The 21341-nt window shown below is 40.9% G+C and overlaps 1 protein-coding gene across 1 annotated transcript in view; it reads left to right on the forward strand.

The window, feature by feature from the left end:
* The window catches only part of UNC13C (unc-13 homolog C), a 1212529-nt gene that overhangs the window by 1071447 nt on the left and 119741 nt on the right, over nt 1-21341 (forward strand). The window contains exon 30 of the mRNA XM_077263773.1: nt 5528-5608. Within this exon, the coding sequence (XP_077119888.1) occupies nt 5528-5608 (81 nt within the window). The remainder of the gene's footprint in view (nt 1-5527; nt 5609-21341) is intronic.

The raw sequence follows: 21341 nt of genomic DNA on the forward strand, positions 1-21341 counted from the left end.
GCAGCTATACCAAATATATGTGTTTTTTATTTTTATGGGACTAATCGTGGGACCTCGATTTGGACTACACCGGATCTCTTGGACTACAGTGGACCGGTGTGGGTGCTTTATCTTTAATAAATTGGTGAAAGAGGGTAATTGTCAGGGAGTGTTTTTAACAAATAAAATACTTTTCTATGTGTGTGAGCCAGTAGTTCACACGCTGTCCTCTGTGTGACAGCATATGAACTCGCAGCGGTCCATGATACCCAGCAGCTATCACCGACTGTGACATCAGTAAGGTTACCGCCAGTCAGAGCCTCTGTTTCCCACACTGCCACAAAGAACATCGTATGAGAACCGCTGTTCGGGCCCCTCATTGATGTAAATATGGTCCATGTTCGGAATCAAGTTCGGGTACCATTCTGGTATCCGAACCAAAATTTTTTTCTAAACTTCGGCCAAACCTGATGGACCCAAACATCTTTGGGTCCCCTCATGTCTTGCCACTATCAAAGATTAACAGCAGCCACATGTTAGCAGCTGCACATGGAGTTCCGCTCCACATGCGGCTGTTAGAAGCAGATGATGGCTGATTAAATCTGTCATCTGCCGGGAAAGATGTGAACTCAGCATGTGAAGCCACATCAAAGCAGTGAGCCAGCATAAAATGTACCAGTGTGTCTTATATCGTTAGGGGTTAAACCACTTATGGAACACAGTAAAAAAAAAAATAAAGATATCAGAATTGCATTTATTTTACTATTTCACTGCACTTAGAATTTTTTCCCATTTTCTAGAACATCATATGATAAAATTAACGATGTCATTCTAAAACTACAATTTGCCATGTAAAAAAAAATAGCCCTCCAATGGCTATGTCAAAAACTGATTATGATTACAAATTGGATGAAATTTTTCGAAACCTGCCAATTTGGTAGGATCAGACGACCATCTGATGTGTATGGGGGCCTATCAATATTCAGCCCTTAAATGATGTTAGGGAAGTTAAGAATCAAGCTGTTTGAATTTTTATTTAGTCATATTATGCTGGCACTATTGATCCCTTTTTTTTTCTCCCCATTGAAAACACGTGTATGGGAAAATAGTGAGTGATACTGTGGCATGTAAAAGTATGGGCACCCCTGGTCATACTGTTATTGTAAACAGTTAAGCAAGTTGAAGATGAAATGATCACTAAAAGACCTAAAGATAAAGATGACGCATATCTTTTGTATTTTAGGCAAAGAAAAAAATATATACATATGTATATATATTTATCTTTTACATTTTAAAAATTACAGAAAGGAAAATGGGCTTTAGCAAAATTTTGGGCACCCTGCATGGTTAGTACCTAGTAGCACCCCCTTTTGAAAGTATTATAGCTTGTAAATGCTTTTTATAGCCAGCCAAAAGTCTTTAAATTTTTGTTTGAGGGATTTTCATCCATTCTTCCTTGGAAATTTCTTCCAGTTCTGTGAGATTCCTTGGTCATCTTGCATGAACTGCTATTTTCAGGTCTAGCCACAAATTTTCAATAATGTTCAGATCAGGGGACTGTGACAGCCAATGTAAAACCTTCAGCTTGAGGTAGTCTATTGTGCATTTTGACAGGTGTTTAGGATTATTACCCATTTGTAGAATCAAACCTGATTTTAACTTCAGCTTTTTTTACAGATGGTGTTATATTTGCATCAAGAATATGTTGAAATTTGATTGAATCCATTCTTCCCTCTACCTGTGAAATATTCCTGTGCCATTGGCTGCTACACCAAAGCATGATTGATCCACCCACATGCTTAATGGTTGGCGAGATGATTTTTTTCCTGAAATTCTGTGCCATTTTTTCTCTACACATACCTTTCATCATTGAGGCCAAAAAGTTCTATTTGAACTTCATCGGTCCACTGGACTTATTTCCAAAATGCATCAGACTTGTTTAGATGTTTGTTTGCATACTTCTGATGCAGAATTTTATTTTGCGGACACACGAGAGGTTTTTTTCTGATAACTCTTCCATGAAGGTCGTATTTGTGCAGGTGTCTATGAACAGTAGAACAATGTACCACAATTTCAGGGTCTGTTAAATCTTTCAGAAGGTCCTTTGCAATCAAGTCGGGGTTCTGATTTGCCTGTCTAGCAATCCTACGATCAGCTCTTGCTGAAATTTAGCTTGGTCTTCTAGACCTTATCTTGACCTCCACTGATCCTGATAGCTGTCATTTCTTAATTACATTTTGAAGTGAGGAAAGGGCAACTTGAAAACACTTTGCTATCTTCTTAAAGCCTTCTCCTGCTTTGTAGGCCTCCACCATTTTCATTTTCAGAGTGCTAGGCAACTGCTTAGAAGAACCCACGGCTGCTGTTTTTCACACAAGGTTAGAGGAAGCTGGGTTTTTAAAAAGGTGGGAAATTTGTATGACCTGGCCTTTTCTAATGATGATTGTGAACAAGCCATAACCCTAGCAGATCAATTAAGGTCTGAAACCTTGGTCAATGTTATCTGAGCGCACAAGGGTGCCAAAACTTTTGCATCTATCCATATTTGAAATAAAAAAAGACTATTTTTTCCCTTAAAATGCAACTAGCTTACTAATAACTTTAGGCCTTGTAGAGATTATTTCATGTTCAGCTTGCTTAATTGTTCACAATAACGGTAATTTTGGCCAGGGGTGTCTAAAGTTTTACACTCCACTGTAGATGTTGGTCAACAGCTATGCAAGATCAATTAGCAAAATTTCTTGAAATGTTCTGCTATGACTTATGACTTCTGTTGCATTCATAAGAAAATGTCTCACTGTTCCCAGAACTGTAGTAAGTAGTTTTTATATTTTTCAAGTGATTTTACAGTGGACAGGAGACTCTTAGAAATTCATTTCCAGTGACAGTGAGATCTGTTATTGCAGATAAGTGATGTTTGACATTTTGTCATATAAAGGGAACCTGTCTCTTACAATTCTGTGGTAGCACTGGTGGAATCCAGTTGTCAGAGGAGCATGAGTAAGGAACGGCTGGCAGTAGTACAAGTCCTTGGAAAAAAAAAAAAAGAGTTGTAGGATCAATCCGGAGATAAGTGAGAACAGTCTTAGTATGATAGGTCAGGAGCTGGAGACTGGAACTAGACTAACAGTTCAAAACAATACTCAAGCAATGAGTGAGCAATCCATATGGCTGTAAGTAGGCCCAAACAGGGAAGAAGATGGATTCCACAGGTTCAAAATCTGCCATCTTAGTAAAGGGCAATGTCAGAACACCACAGCAGCTTCCAGTGGTAAGGAGTGTAAATGCAGAACAATTATCAAGGTGAACAATAGCAGCCACTAGTTGTTAAACTGCAGAAGGACAACAGGAATCCTGACAGTGTCATATGTCACTTTTAACCTGCAGATATGGGGCTAATCTGCAGGTTAATAGTGTTCTGAGACCATGTGGGCGCCTCAATAAAAGCCCGGCTGTCAATAGGAAATGAACAGCCTTGGGATTTCAGTCACTGAAAGCCTCTCAGTACATAGTAACCGCTCAGCTGAAACTACACCCCAGTACTAAGCCAACACTGATGCACTGCGTAGCTGGCCGTCAGCCAGTACCAGAGGCGTGGTTACAGCTACCGCTCACTATGTACTGAGTGGTGACTGAAGCCGCTCTGGTCATGCCTCCATGGCTAAAGCCGGAGGAATAAACTGCATTTCCTCCCAGCAGCCAGGCTTTCAGTGCAGCTGCTGTAGGGCTTTGTAATGTTTCATATAACCCCATATTTACAGGTTAATAGCGTTTTTTCAAAGGGCAGGTTCCTTTGAAATTGTCGACAAACTTACACACGATATCCTTTGATAGAAAACGGCTCAATTAATATTCACAAAGTCCCTCCCCGTCTCCTGGCTGTGTGGTAATCATTCCAAGCTGTATATATTACACAGACAACACTTTCTCAATTGGGAAGCAAATGCACTTTGTGCTTTTTAAAATGAAAGGTTAGGGAAATGTTTTTATTGGAGGCGTGTGCTGTGCTCTTGCTTTCTTCCTAAAGTTTCTCGGTAGACTCAGAGCTGGTATCCCCGCTGTCTGTAATGATAGGGAAGCCTGGTTTCATCTTCCATCCAAGCCAGTGGAGAACTCATTACAGAAGTTACAAAGTCACTTTGGTATTTTCCCGGCATTGACACTTAAAGGATGTTTGTGTTCTGAAGCCAGTGCCACATTAGAAGAAGCTTTTAAATACGATGAAGTCTTAAAGGATTTTGCTTGATTGTTTTTAATTGAAAAGCTTCTTTGTGCAGAGATTTTCAATAAAGAGAGGAATAATTGATATACGTTACCTTTGTACATAAAGTACATTTTAAGAGTAGGTGACCTTTATTGAAGCTATGCAAGAATTGCTTCCCTGCAGTTAAGTCAATCTTCCAAATAAACGTCAAAAGATTACAATGATACATAGGGAATATTAACAAGGCATGAGAGAAAGACAATCAGATTTCCATAAGTATGCTGTACATTCCACTTTAACCTTTTCATTACTATACATGGCTATTCTGCAAGCCGTGTACCCGTGGCCTGAAAAAGGGTTTGGTAAAATCCTGAAATGCAAAGTCCATATAAAATCACATTTACTTAATCCGGTCCAATTTAGGGATGATGTCCATTAGGTTATTTTAACACAGCAGCATCTAGAAGAGCTTGATTTCTTTCACTTTTTATTGGCTTAGTAAATGTACTTGTCCTTTGTAGTAGTAATTGATTTGACACTTAGTTGAGATTGCTTTGCTAGTGGAAGGATCAGAGGTCCATGTAATTGTTATATACCTATACTTTTTGCTTGACATATGAACAGAATGAGATAGGTGATCTTATGGCTACTTTCTATTACAGTATATTGGATTAAAATGCTCTTCTTGCAGTACTGGAATATAAAAATAAATTGTGCTACAGAAAACATTCATTTTTAAGGACATAGCAGAACTCTTGGATCTATGTAACTCAATACTGTAAAAGATGATCCTTGTCAGAGGTGCAAACACTAACCACAGTGGGAAAAAAAAGATCCATAGGGGACTAAAATAAATATCGCAGTCTTGTCTCTGGAGTTTTTTTTCACAACTGAAACACTAAATAATATGTTTTAAACTGAATTTCTTAAGCTCCAAACCCCAGAATATCACTTTCTGAAAAGACCTACAATGCGGTAATTTGTTGCTCATGTAATAGCAGCACATTAAATTATCAGAAAATAAGATGAATGAAGAAAAATTACCTATATTCAATTTTCTGGCAAGATACAGGAGTAATAAGTATAAGGTTGAGAACAGGCATTAGTTTGGTGCTGTATTCAGGCTCCCACCTGTCATTAGTCAGTAAAAATGTTTGAATGCTTAATAATTACATGATTTTTTCTGATTTAATAATCCTAGTTAATCTACTGTGAATTATTTTCACATGGGCCAAGAAATATAAATGCAGCAGATTTTAAATTAATTACGAGTTTTGGAACAGAGTCATATATATTAATGGTGTAGAAGCAGTTTTCATTTGTTTTCTCTTATCTTTTTTGTAGGATCATGTGATTCGAGAGGAAGCCAGAAGTCTCACACCTCGACAGTGCTCGATTATGGAAGTTGTTCTGGCCACAATTAAGGTACCTTGCTCAGTGATTATTAACAACAGCATGAAAAGATAATTTAGTATTTCGGCAGATGGTTATTTCTATAAAAAATATTTATCAGCCCCTGAAGCATTTGTCCGCTATTTCAGCAAGATTCTTTAACTGATCAAATCCTTTTCATTGCAAAGTTACAATTTGCCTTTGGGAATGTACAACATATTAAATATACATTGAGGCGTTCTCTGGAAGCATACTTAGCATTTTTTTTAAACAGATGGTTCTAAAATGATTGCTACTTCCAATGTGTGTAATGTTGTTTATCACTGTAAGGGCAGAGACAGACTGCCGTATTTCTCCTGCGAGAATCGCATCCTAAACTTTGAACTGGCTGTCGGCTCTCCTGACCTGAGCTTGACAGCTGCATAGTAATCCATCACGCTGTCTTTCTCAGGTCAGGAGAGGTGCCGGGCCAGTCCGTGCAGAGCGATGCGATTCTCGCACTAGAAATACGTCAGTCTGTCTCTGCTCTTATGTTACCAAAACGCAACTCTTCCACCCTAACTTAGATCATAGACACCACTTTTTTAACCTTCGCAATCTAGCCCAGTACTGGGTAGATAACTCATTTTTTTGAGGAGCTCAGAAACTTGACAATATTGACCAACAGTTCTCAATGACCAAAATATCCGTAATAATCTGCTCATATGTACCTTTTAATGGCCATTGCTTGCTAAGTGTTTATCCATGATCTAACATAGAGGTATTTCCATATTTGTAGATGAATCATTTTTTCAGGAGATCCAATTTCCTCAGAGTAAATTAAATCATTTTCTAGCCTTGCCTATTTGCCTCAAAGCATTGATGTAATAAGTCTGTTACATCTGACATTTCCTTTCCACGGCCCATGTTATGAATTTAGGTGCATAGCTTCTATAGTTAGGCTGTAGGAGAATAAAAATAATCACTTCATTCTCACAGTATTTAAACTGATAAGAGGATAATGTCATATCCCCCCGTAATCTATTCTCGCAATATGCATTCATATCTCCTCTATCAAATTTGCTCTTTAATGTTTCCTTTATGTCTTCTGCATGTTGCCATTATACTTTGATTGTCTCTGGATGTCCAATTACTTTTGTCCTGGGGGAAGCATTAATGTGTGTATAAGCAACTTTTACTTTTATTCCTCATTTTCGATACTTTAATTTGGATCACTCAAAGGTTCTGTGCGCATGTCATATTAGAAATGTTGTCAAAAAGCCATAAATCTGACGAAGTTGCACCACAGCGATACACGTAGGGTCTGCTTTCACAACCCCCCCATCATCTTCATTACCAGTCATTCTTACCTGTTGTCCTCTCATACTTTATTATGATTATTACTCCTGTGATTTGGAATGTTCCATGGCTTCCAGGGGATCAGGTATGCCTGGTACTATCTTGATTACATAATGCACTTTATATTGCATTGTTCTTTGGGGATGCCCATTGATGTATGGTATCATGAGTTGTATAATGAACCTTATTTAATTTACTTGTGGTATCCTCTTGTATTCATGGTACCTAGCTGTGCTTTCTGATCTGAACACGACAATAACATTAATATTTATCTGTAAGTCCTTTGTCTTCTCTCCAGTGTTAATAAAGCATACTTTTTTATATATATTTATTAGTTGTGCACATTGCATATGTATTGGCCTTTTCTTTGTTAGTTAATATATTAAAAATGTTCTGCAACTTTAAAACACAAAGTCATTCTACTGAACCTATAGAAACTTATAGGGCCATACTGTTCCTATATATATTCATCTGATTTAAAAACCCATATGGCATCTGCAATTAATAATATTTAAAGGGCTTGTCCACTACTAGGATAACTCCTCCTCAGTCGCTATGTTTGGCCTCGTGAAAATAAAAACTCTATACTCACTTCGCGTGCCCTTGCCATTGGAGTGGCGTTGGCAGTCGCCTGCAGTTGTTATGACACATGAGGCCTGTGTCCAACCAGCGCTGGTGTCACTGTCCCATATGGAAATAACAGAAAGGCAGAATTGTGGATAATCCAAGCAGCTGGTACTTAAAATGGTAAATCCAGATCCACACAATTATTATTATTTTTTTTTTCACTCAACATTGTTATGGCATAGTATGTTATGCCATGGCATATGGCATTGTGTGGACCCGGATTTACCATTTTGATTACCAGCAGCACAGATTATCAATCATTTTTTCTTTCTGTGATTTTCTTCAGCCTGAGGACTCGTGGAGCTGCCGCAGCTGGTTTTCTGTGCCATAACATGTTGTGTGACTACAACCAGACCAGCTTAGCACATTTTTTAAAATATCTAATTGTCAACCAGATATGACCCTATTGCACTTTTTTTCTGATAACTAGTCACAAAGGGGGTATTTCCACGTTCAGCAGAAATTGTGTGACAAATTTTGGTCCCATTTTTACCATTTCCCATGTGAAAATGAAAAATATGTAGCTAAAATTAAATTTTTGTTGCAAAAATGTAATCATTTTTTCTTTACTGCACAATAGTATAAAGTTCGGTGACACACCTGTGGTGTAAATATGATCATTGCACCGTTAGATCAATTACTTGAGAGGTGTAGTTTTTAAAATAAGGTTATGTATGGGGGTTTCTGCTGTTATATCTGTTTTATCACCACAGGGGCTCTTCCAATGGGTCATGACACCCACAAACCATAACAGTAAAATCAGCACTATCATATAGGGCGCCTTCCCTTCTTAGCTTTGCACTGTGCCTGAAAAGTGTTTTCTGATTACTTGTAGGGTACTGGCACACTCAGGATGAATTGTGATGTCCATTTTTTCCTATTAACCCTTATAAAAATTAAAATTTGGGGCTAAAACGATATTTTAGTTTTAAAAATGTAATTTATCTTTCCTCACCGCCCAATGGCATAAAATTGTAAGAAGCACATGTGGTTTTAACATGCTCAGTGCACCCCTAGATGAATTTATTGGGGTGGTGAAGTTTGTAAAATGGGGTCACTTATGTGGGGTTCCATTGTTGCGGCATCTCAGGCACCCTCAAACCATTCCAGCAACATCTATACTCAAACATGGCACTTCTTCACTTCTGAGCTTTGCACTGTGCCTCAAAAGTAGTTTTTGACCACATATGGGGTATTAGCATACTTGAGAGACATTGTGTAACACATTGTATCATTTAATTCTCCCATTATCCCTTTTAAAAATTGAAAACTTGGAGCCAAAGCAACATTTCAGTGGAAAAAATGGTAATCTTCCACTGACTCAGCCCAATGTTATACAATTCTGTGAATCGCCTGAGGCATAAAAATACTGACTACATGCTTAGATGAATTCCACATGAGGTGTAGTTTCCAAAATCGGGTCACTTGTGGGTGTTTCTGCTGTTTTTGTATGTCAGGAGCTCTTCAAATGTGACATGGCATCAGCAATCTATTTCTTGCCAAATCTTCCTTCCGAGCCCTGACATGTTCCCAAACAGTAATTTTACACCACATATGAGATATCTGTGTACTCTGGAGAAATTGCACAACAAATTGTACAGTCTATTATCTTCTGGATCTGAAACATTTTTGTGGAAGAATTTTGTTTCTCATTTCACGTCTCAATGGTATAAAATTCTGTAAAGCCCTTGAGGGTTTAAGGTGTTCACCACACCTCTAGATCAGTTCCTAGAGAGGTTTAGTTTCCAAAATGAGGTCACTTGTAGAGATCAACGAACTTGTTGGGAAAACATTCGCCAATCTCAAATTTGGAACGAATGTAGCAAATTCAGCTTCATTTTTTCTCAAAGTCGGCAAAATTCAGTCCCAAATCGGTAAATGATCGTGTTTCCACTAATTCTTTTGTTTTCACATAGTCTAGGATAGTGGTGCTGTATGATGGGGAGGGGGGTGTGCCTAGGTCAGAAGAGCGACGGAGTGTAATTTTTTTTCAATTTTTCTGTAACAACTTAATGTGGGCACATTCTGGCAGCCAATCAGGGAGCAGAAACCATCCACAACGTTATGGCACAAGGCCTTCTGTGATTGGCTGGTGAAGTCACATGTCTTTGTCCATATAAAAATTGGACATTTTGGTGCCATTTTCTCAGTGTAGCTGTCCAGAGAGGCCACTCCTGCTGCTGCTACAAGTGAACTTGTCATTTAGTTACATAGGATCCTGTCATGTGTGAAATCAATCTTCCAGCATGTAACTAGATTGTGCTAAAACTGTGTTGCAGGCAGGCGGTCCCATTTGCTAGTCCAAATCACTTGGGCTAAAACTCTGTATCTGTGAGGAATCAGGAGGCCCCATTTGCTTTTAAAAATTATTAGGCCTAATATAGTGGTTCAGCTAGGAGGTCATATTTGCTAATCCAAATCATTTGGGCTAAAACTGCGTTGCAGTAAGGAATCAGGAGGCCCCATTTGCTTTTAAAAATCACTAGGCCTAATATAGGGATTCAGCCAGGAGGCCCTATTTGCTAATCTAAATGGTTTGTGCCAAAACTGTGTTGCAGTGAGGGGTCAGGAGGCCCCATTTGCTCCTCAAAATCTTTAGTCCTAAAATAGGGGTTCAGCCAGGAGGCCCTATTTGCTAATCCACATAATTTGTGCTAAAACTGTGTTGCAATGCGGAATCAGGTGGCCACATTTGCTCCTCAAATTGTTAGGCTTAAGTGTTGTGAACTCTGTTTTCGGGCTCCCTCTTGTGGTCACTGGTGGTATGGTGTGACTTTTGCTTTGGGCTCCCCCTGGTGGCTTTGTTTGTTATCCTGCTGGTCTCTGGCTATCAGCTGGTTCGTTATCCTCTGGGAGGTTCCTATATAGCTCTGTTTTACTTCCACTTGTGGCCGGCTGTCGATGTAATCAGTGCTACTCAGATTCCTTCTGACTACCTTGCTCCCAGTACATCCAGGATTAGCTAAGTTTTGTTTGCTCATTTTTTGATCAGCAGTGTTTATCATGTTTTCTGTTCCAGCTTGCTAAAATATAATTCCCTCGCTTGCTGGTTGCTCTAGTGGGCTGAGTTTCTCCCCACACACCGTTAGTTGGTGTGTGGGTTCTTGAAATCTCAGGATGGATATTTTGTAAGGGTTTTTTATTGATCGCATAGACCCCTGCTCTATTTTCTGCTTTCTAGTACTAGTGGGCCTCTTTTGCTGAATCTGATTTCATCCCTATGTATGTGCCTTCTTCTTACTTCACCGTTAATATTTGTTGGGGGCTTCTATATCTTTGGGGATTATTTCTCTGGAGGCAAGCGAGGTCTTTCTTTCTCTTTAGGGGTAGTTAGTTCCTCAGGCTGGCTCGAGACGTCTAAGAATTTTTTAGGCACGTTCACCGGCTACCTCTAGTTGTTTTGGATAGGTTCAGATTTGCGATCAGTCCAGTTACCATCTCCCTAGAGCTCGTCCTTAGTTTAATCACTTGCTGATCTATTTGTGATCCTCCGCCACTAGGGATCATAACACTTAAGGCTTCCGTCACACTAGCAGTATTTGGTCAGTATTTTACGTCAGTATTTGTAAGCCAAAACCAGAAGTGGGTGATAAATACAGAAGCGGTGATGTGTTTCTATTATACTTTTCCTCTGATTGTCCACTCCTGGTTTTGGCTACAAATACTGATGTAAAATACTGACCACATACTGATAGTGTGACCATAGCCTAAGAGTGTTGTTAAGACACACTCTCTAAGAAAATGAATAGTGATTGTTCATTTAGCCACAGGTGACTGACAGGTGTGGGCCTAAGGTTGTGAAACAGCAGGTTAAACGAGGGGAAGGGTACATATGACATGAGTGGGAGAAAGCGAGGTTGTGGTGGAAGGGGGAATAGGCTTGGTGTTTGATGTGAAAGTGGGTTAGGTGTTAATGTTAATGAAAGCTCAACTGAACAAACACCAACTTGTCCTATCCAAAGACCACTGACAACATCTGTTTCTCGATAGGCTACTCGACTCCCATTCTTTGGCAGCCACACAGCGGTATGCCTTGTAGATAAGGGCCAGAAAGAGCAAGTACTCTAATGGATTACAAGTGCTGCATCAAGTGGCCTCTCCTCCTCTTCCTCCACCTTAACATCACACACAGTACAATTCTCAGAGGTGGCACCCCAATCACCGTTGTTTCCACCGAGTCACAAATTTCCAAACGCCCAACTGGCTATAGGAAACCACAGATGGGCCATTCTACAGAGTTGTTCACACATTCTATTCCATGGGCATCAGAGGTCTGCTTCAAAGATTCACAGAATCCAGAAAAGGAAAACATATACACCGATGCCCAAAATTTTTTCCTGTTGGATCCGGGGCTGGATGAAGTAAGGCCCGAGCAGAATCCAGACCCTCATCACCAGACTTTAACCCTCAGGGAGTGGAGGTGATCCTTATGAGACTCAGATACTAGAGGCACATGTGGACTGTACTGTGTTATCAGGGCAAGAGGAGGAGGTAGGTGACTTTTGGGGCGAGCAGTTGGAGGACACATAGGATGACGATAAGGTTGTAGATGCCACTTGGTGTGAACCCTGAGGCACGCAGCTGAGCAGCTCAGCAGAGGAGGAGGAAAATGAGGAGATCACATTGCGGATTGCCACACAGGCACGGAGTAATGCAACCATGACAAGCACTGCATCCTCAGACACAACTGTGGCTTTGGCTAGCACCAGTCGTGAATCTGCAGTTCGCATGGGCAGCAAGGGTTGCCTAGCCTAGGCCTTCTTTGAAACTGAAAAAGATGACCCAACTCACATTATCTGCCAAATTTGCAAAAAAAAAAGACTCAGTAGAGGCTACAATTCCAAAAAAGGGATTTGTGTGGATAATTTCCACGCTTCAGAATGAAATGAGACATATATCCCGGTGTGATGAGTTGAAAGGTAGTGGTTTATTCAACGCCTTTTGAAGTACAAAATTATTTCTTCCTCAGGATATGACTACATGTATATACATCTCATTTAATTCAGCATCGTGGAAATTATCCACAAAGATCTCTTTTTTATATATCTAATGGTCATTTGCTGACCCATGGATCTGCTGCAGCTGATGCTCACATTCCATGCTTTTAAAACAGATACATCAGGTTAGTTTAATCTGTGTAAAATCTCATTGTGTCTACCAAATAAGACCCTCTTTGCACTGATTTCTCCTACAGCCCCATCGATAAAGGCTAAAATTGCAATAATTTGACTACTAGATGCTTTAACCGACACATGCACAATCAACATGCCTTAGTCTGGGAATTTCACTGTGCTTAAATGCAGACTAGTGGACCTCGCCAACCACTGGCCTTCCTATCAGCCACATGTGCTGCTTCTTCCTCTTCTGTCACTGTGCTATATGTTCTCACACAGGTCTCCGGCAGCCGCTAAGGCTGGTTTCACACTTGCGTTTTTGTCTGCAGCGTTTTTTGCACAAAAAACGCATGCATTTTTTTCCCTATATTTAACATTGAAAACGCATGCGTTTTTTTGCACATGCGTTTGGTCGCATTTTCAAACGCATGCGTTTTTTGTCTGCATGCGTTCATTTTCAAAAATGCTACCTGCAGTATTTTCTTGCGCGTTTTTTTGCCGCGAAAAAACGCATGCGTTTTTTCGCGGCAAAAAAATGCATTGCTGTCTATGTAAACGCATGCGTTTTTAAGCACATGCGTTTGTTTGCGCTAAAAACGCATGCGTTTTTATAGAAAAAAAACAGAAAACACTGAAAAGCCACCCACCACCATCAAGGTGATAAAGGGATCCAAACCCTAACCCTAACTCTACCCCTAACCTCACCCCTAACCGTTTAATGAACATTTTCTGACAGTCATATTGCCACGTATTTAAGTGCCACGTATCACGTATTTCAGTGCCACGTATGCCACGTGCCACGTATTTAAGTGCCACGTGCCACGTATTTAAGTGCCACGTGCCACGTATTTAAGTGCCACGTGCCACGTATTTCAGTGCCACGTGCCACGTATTTCAGTGCCACGTATGCCACGTGCCACGTATTTAAGTGCCACGTGCCACATATTTAAGTGCCACGTATCACGTATTTCAGTGCCACGTATGCCACGTGCCACGTATTTAAGTGCCACGTGCCACATATTAAAGTGCCACGTGCCACGAATTAAAGTGCCACGTGCCACGTATTTAAGTGCCACATGCCACGTATTTAAGTGCCACGTATTTAAGTGCCACGTATTTAAGTGCCACGTGGCACATATTTAAGTGCCACATGCCACGTATTTAAGTGCCACGTGCCACGTATTTGAGTGCCACGTATTTAAGTACCACGTATTTCAGTTGCACGTATTTCAGTGCCACGTATTTCAGTCACGTTTAGGGTTAGGGTTAGGGGTAGAGGTAGGGTTAGGGTTTTCTTGTTTTTTCTTGTGTTTTCTTGTGTTTTCTTGTGTTTTCTTGTGTTTTTCTATAAAAACGCATGCGTCTAAAAAACGCATGGGTTTTACCGCGTTTACATGCGTTTTTCACACATGCGTTTTTTTTAAAAACGCATGCAGACAAAAACGCAAGTGTGAAACCAGCCTAACACTCCACTCCAGAGCGAAGTTAAGTTCCAGCTAGGCTAAATTAATAATATCTGCCCTCAGCTGTCTGCCTAGCCTTTGCTGGTTATTAATTATAGGGAACCATACTTAATTTTGGGGGGGTCCCTCATTTTAATAGCCAGTAAAAGGATAAGTATATAACTGTGAGATGATATTAATAGCCTGGGAATCTCCATGGGTATTACCCTTTTCCCAAGCTATAATCATCTGCCCCAACCGTCGTCTTTCCCTCCGCTGTTTAAGAAAATTACGTGGGATCCCACTCCATTGTTTTCAGAAAAATAATCTTTTAATAATTTAATACATGTACAGTAAGCTGCACGTGCAGTGCACAAATTGTATATGTCACTGACATCTACATAGCTATCTATTTGTTGTGTATATACTGTATGTAATCTATCTCTTTTATCCTGTCAGGTCCCGCTGTGAGTTTACAGTACGTGGCTGCTGAATTGTTGTCTTTTTTTCTAGCTATCTATTTATGTAATATACAGTACATATATATATATATGTATATATATACAGTATATATATATATATATATATATATATATATATATATATATATTTATATATTGTAGTGCAGCGGAGTTGGGTCAGTGTGACAGACAGGGACCACAGGAACAGTTCACAGCAGAACATGTTTAATTTGTCCTTTCTCATGCAGTGTACAGCACTTGGTATCCTCCGGATCGAAGCCGGGAAACAAGACAGTTTATAAATGTCCGGTGTCGAGGGCAACTGCACCACCATAGCCGCTGAGTGCCAGGAGTTCACTCTCTGTTCTGTGCTTCGTCACTCAGACGGAGCTTCTGCAGAGCCGACCGCTTCACAGGTTGCCAACTCCAAACTGACACACCCAAACCCTTCCTGCAGGGTTTTTTTTCCCTCTACCGTGACTTTGTGGCCATTGGCCACTTATCGGATCTGGCCTGGAGGAAACGGACCGGCCCCACTACCTTCCTGCAGTCCGTTTAAAAAATAAAAGCCCATACCGGGTTTTCCTGAACAATTCCTTGGTCAAATAACTTGACCAGGTTCAAGCTTACTTTTATTCTGCCTAGTGACTCACAGGCATCCTGCTGTGACCACAAGGCACTCCTCCGGATCTAATACGCTTCTGAGCGCTTCCTGGGGGACACATAGTGACCCTCGCAAATTACACCAGTCGCTGCTTCACAATATATATATATATATATATATATATATATATATATATATATATATATATATATATATTACATTTTCATACTGGAAAATGGGTAATGACCCCAAAATTTGTCCCACAATTTTTGCTGAATGCAGAAAAACCCCATATGTGGCTGTACAGTACTGCTTAGCCATACAGAGAGACTCGGGAGGGACAGAGCACTATTTGCCTCCTGGAGCACAGATTTTCATAGTATAGTTTGTGGACTCCATATACAGAGCCCCTAAGTGCTAGAAATGCAGAATCCCCCTCAAGTGACCCCATTTTGGAAAGTATACTCCTTTGGGAATTTAGCTACAGGTGTAGTGATGATTTTGACTCCATGGGTGTTTTTCAGAAACAAGCAGCAGTGGATGTTGCTGAGTGAAAATTACAAACTGCCATTGTAGTGCCTAATACTACGTAGTGACCAGTAAGTTATGCCTAGCTCATGCTTCTGGAGAGACGCACATGTAAATTAGGTGGGCTCTCATAATTACAGAAATGCCAAACATGTGGGCGTTTAGACACACTGGTGCTCAGAAGGGAGGGGGGCATTTGGATTTGGGAATTTGCTTAAATTTTTTTGAGGGGCGAGAAGCAATTTTGCTTTTCCAAAGCCTTTGTGCTACCAGTAATGTGGAAACACCTATATTTCCTTTAACAGATGACAGACCTGAGCGGGGAATTGCTTTTTTTGTTGACTGAATTGAAGTTTTTATTGGGAAACTTTTACATGATGTTTGGGATCACATTTTTCTGGCGCTCTACCCTGAGAACTAACTTTGGAGTTTCCATCTATATCTCCCAGTGACATGATTCAGATGAAACCCCCAAGGGATCCACTCACTATAATGAGGCAGCAGAGTTACTCTAAACTCCTTCTGGCCTCTGTTCAGCGGTCTCCTTTTCAGAAGTGTGCAAAACTGTGCTCGACCGCACTTTTATGCTCACCTAAAAAGACAGACACCACCGGATTACAGGTCAGATGGCGTCCACAGTGCCTCCATCTACCTCATTATAGGGAATCTTCTGCCAGAGGTTCCCTCTGAATCACGTATTTCAGAGATTTACAAGGAAGCCCTGGTGTAAGCACTCAGTGCAGAGTTCAGTAGAAATGTACGCCGAGCCTTCCTATGATCTTTGGGAGGCAGAATGGAAAAAACAACAGCAGGTGCAGAATTGGTTTTATTTATTTTCTTCACCATTCGTTGTGCGTTATAAGTAATTACATGACTTTATTCTTCAGATCAGTATGATTACAGCGATACCAGGTTTTTATTGGGTTTTTATGTTTGACTGCTGTCACACAATAAATATAGCTTTTGCATCCCCATATTTTGAGATGTATAATTTTTCCATATTTCAACCAACAGTCACGTGATGGCTTGTTTTTTGCAGGACGAGTTGACATTTTTATTGGTACCATTTTCAAACACATGACTTTTTTATCACATTCTATTCCGATTTTTGGGAGACAGAATGAATAAAATTTAGGATTTTTCTTTAAACCATTCCATGTGCGGTAAAATTGATAAGGCAGCTTTATTCTTCGGGTCATTACGATTACAGCGATACCCATTTTTTTATGTTTTGGTACTTTTACACAATAAAAACTATTTTATAGAAAAAACAATTATTTTGCATCACTTTATTCTGAGAGCTTTAACTTTTTTATTTTTCTGCTGATGGAGCTGTAATGTAGTTTGTTTTTTGCGTGACAAGGACCCTATGGCGATCTTGGAGTCAGAGTACCTTATGAAGACAATCAGAACAACGCTATCACATTGCGTTGGCCTCATGGAAGCAAGTAGGGAGCCCCCTCCCTGCTCGATGCTCCTCGGTGTCACTGTCATTATTGACAGCGGCATCAGAGCGGTTAAACGCCCATGATCAGTACTAGCACTAATCATGGGGGTTGCTGCAGGGTGTCAGCTCTCACACAGAACTGACACCCGCACCCAATAGCCGTGGTGCTCAACATGAAACTACATGATCGTGGTCAGGGCCGGTTCCATGTTTTCATGGGCCCTGGGCGAAAGAGTCCCGGTGGGCCCCTTTAACACATACCACAATTCATAATGCACGGATATGGCAGAGAAATATAGGTATAGTACAATGCCAAAGATTTCACTTACTTCTTACATTACATGAGTGATATCTATTGTGCATTCTACATTAGCTCAGAAACCTGACAGTATAGTCCTCTATACAGAATAATGAGCCGCATATATTGCTCCAAACAGAATAATGAGCCCCTATATATTGCCCCATACAGTATAATTACCCCATATAGTGCTCCATACAGTATAATTGGCACCACATAGTCCTCTATACAGAATAATGAGCCCCATATATTGCTCCAAACAGAATAATGAGCCCCATATATTGCCCCCATACAGTATAATGGCCCCATATAGTGCTCCATACAGTATAATTGGCACCACATAGTCCTCTATACAGAATAATGAGCCCCATATATTGCTCCAAACAGAATAATGAGCCCAATATTATGCTCCATACAGAATAATGAGCCTCATATAATGCTCCATACAGTATAATGGGCACCACAGAGTTCTCCATACAGAATGAGCCGCATATATTGCTCCATATATAATGGAACTCATATAATGCTCCATACAGTATATGACTGGCCCCATACAGTATACTGAGTCCCATATTTTGCTCCATACAGAATTGGCCCCATATGATGAGATATACAGAATGGGCCCCATATAATACTCCTTACAGAATGGGTCCCATATAATGCTCCAAAAATAATTGGCCCCATAAGATGCTCCACGTATAATGGGCCCCATATAATGCTCCGTATATAATTGGCCATATAAAATGCTCCATATATAATTAGTCCCATAAGATGCTTCATATATTATTGGCCCCCTATACTGCTCCATATTTAATTGGCCCCATATCCTGCTCCATATTGAATTGGCCCCATAAGATGCTCCATGTTAAATTGGCCCCATTTAATGCTCCCTATAGAATTGGCTTCATAAGTTGCTCTCTATATTATTGGCCCCATAAAATACTCCATATAGAATTAGCCCCATATAATGCTTCATATATGGGCCCCTTCTGATGGTCCCCATATATTGCTCCAAATATGAAAAAAAAATGAAATACTCACCTCCGTTGCTTGACGCTGCTCTGCTCTGGACTCCTCACCATCGGCGTCTTCCTGCTCTCTGTGCTGCGACTGCTCAGGCAGAGGGTGCACACTGGTGACGTCATCGCGCCCTCTGACCTGAACGTCACAGTCAGAGGATGGAAGACGCTGCAGCGCTGGAACCAAGAGAGGTAAGTATCGCAAGTGCTGGGGCCTGAAGCAGGTGGGGGGTCTACTCGCGGGGGCTGGCACTATAGCGCGCCAGTGTCCCCGACAGCGAGTGGGCCCCCTGCCTGCTCAGGGCCCTGGAACTTGCCCGGGTGCGCCGGGTGCTGATGCCGGCCCTGATCGTGGTGCCATATATCTACTGCTATTTACGGGAACGCAGCTCCCACTGAGCAGTATACATATGGCGCATGTCAGAAAGGGGTTAACTGTTCACAATAACAGTAATTTTGACGAAGGCTTCCCAAAATTTTACATGCCACTGTATACTAGCACACTTATTCCTTGTTCTTTTTGACTCCTTATTGAGGGTATACTTTGCTGCAGCAAAATAAGCTATTGTATAGCCAAAGCAAATAACCAATCAATAATATAACACTAAACAAAAAGAAATACCTTGCATCTGTGAATTAGCTTCTGTATGCAGTCAAATAAACAATTCATTGAGCAAGACATTCAATGGTTTTGTTTCCAGGCCTGTCTGTGTGAGAAATGGACGCATTCTAAGTGTTTCTCAAGTGCATCCTCTAGCCATACAGTCTAAGGCCTTTGTGTTTTGAACAATAACAGTTTTGTGCTTTATGTAAAAATATATTCTTTTAGATGTGAAGTGCTATCATTTTTTTGTTTATCTGAACTAAAAGGTAAGGTTATTATTAACAGGTCTACAGAGCCCCATAATAATGTTGGGAGTGAAACCAAACTGAGGCACAGTAAATATTCATCTCTTGTACATAGGTCCAGCATACTGTTCTGATTACTATATGCTATAGTGATACTGTAGGTGTATAGCTATATAGTTAAAAGATAAAATTACATTCAAACAGTACAAATTTTGATAGCACTATCACAGAAAACTAACAGCAAAAGCAGTGGAGCTTTAAGATGCTCCCCTATTAATATTTTTTTAATTAAGTCTGTATACCGTATATACTTGTGTACAAGTTGACCCGAATACAAGCCGAGGCAACTAATTTTGCCTCGAAAAACTGGGAAAACTTATTGACTCGAGTATATGCATTGTCCCCTAATACCTATTCTGGTATGCATGGTTCATCATCCCCACCCATGTATGCATGTCTCCTTATTCCCATCTTTGTATACATGGCTCCTTATTCCCATCCTTGTATGCATGGCTCCTTATTCCCATCCTTGTATGCATGGCTCCTTATTCCCATTCTTGTATGCATGGCTCCTTATTCCCATCCTTGAATGCATGACTCCTTATCCCCATCCTTGTATGTATGCCTCCATGAGAAAAGCATAAAAAGCCAACATCCTACTTACCTTCCCTGACCACCCTCGCAGCATCTTGTTCCGGCTTCCAGCAGCTCCTGCATCCGGGTGATCACTTGTCACCACTCATTAAGATAATTAATATTCACCTCCACTCCCTTAGGCATGGAGTGGAATGAATATTCATTCCCTTAACAAGCGGTGACACGTGATTGCCTGGCCGCAGGAGCTGCTGGAGGCCAGAATGAGATGCTGCGAGGGTGCACAGGGAAGATAAGTAAGATGTTTTTCTTTTTTTAAACTGGAAGCCGGCGACTGTGGATGCAACTGTGCGTGCTATAAGAGAAATAAATATTCATTGCCAGTGCACTGAATATTCATTTATCTATAGCAGCCGGCACAGACTTTTGCTGCAGTCGCCGGCTCTTTCCTCCTGTGACCCACTGCTCCCCCTCCCCCGCAGTAAACTGGGACAATGACTCGTGTATAAGCCGAGGGGGGCATTTTCAGCACAAAAAAGTGCCGAAAAAATCGGCTTATACTCGAGTATATAGGGTATATGTGTATGGTGTGTAGTGTGTATGTGTTAATATAGTTACCTACTTCTGCTCTCGCCAGTGTCCAACACTGTTCTGCTCTTCTTCTTGGTGATGTCACTGCTCACCAGACTGTCCGGGTCACACTGCACTCTATGTAATTCAGAAGTGGCTTTTACAATGTAAGCCTGTGGAGCATCAGAACGAAGCTTTCATTTCAAAAGCGACTTCTGGCCCATGCATAGAACAGAGTCAGCCGGATTGTCGGACTTGAGGTGACATCACTGACAAGAGGAGAAGAATAGCGCTGGATCCTGTAGAGAGTAGAGGTAGATAGTATATTAATACACACACTACATTACATACACATATGCACAAATTTAATGACAAAAAATTAATGAGAGTGCAGCGCCCCAGGGTCCTGGTCATTGCAGTAATGTCATTTTCCTCTAGGGTGAGTGATGTTACACTTGAAGGCAATAAAGGAGATCTCTTTACCAGGTAACACCAACACACAACACATTTCATACTCCAGTCCACCAGGGGGAGCTATGCTCCTATTTATTAGGGCACTCTTCACATATAAGTAAAACTGGTGGTCTGGATAGGAAGTTAGGCAGAAAGAAGCTGACTGAGCTTGACGCAGGCAGCTGCTAGCTGAGCTCCGCTCAGTTAGTGGGTCCCTGACAAGGGTGGGATCCTGTCAGAGGCCTAGACATAAGGCCACGGAGCTGCGCCTGCCCCACGTGCGGCAGCCCCTAAGAAAGAGACACAGAGAACTGTATTGTAAAGCATGAGGAGAAGTCATAGCAAAAGGAGAGGAAACCAGAAGGAGTTCTGCCCTGAACAGGCTGCCTCCTTCTGAGGCGCAGGATCCCGGTAGCCAGAAC

The sequence above is a fragment of the Ranitomeya variabilis genome, chromosome 5 (assembly GCF_051348905.1).
Source record: "Ranitomeya variabilis isolate aRanVar5 chromosome 5, aRanVar5.hap1, whole genome shotgun sequence".
NCBI classification, from domain to species: domain Eukaryota; kingdom Metazoa; phylum Chordata; class Amphibia; order Anura; family Dendrobatidae; genus Ranitomeya; species Ranitomeya variabilis.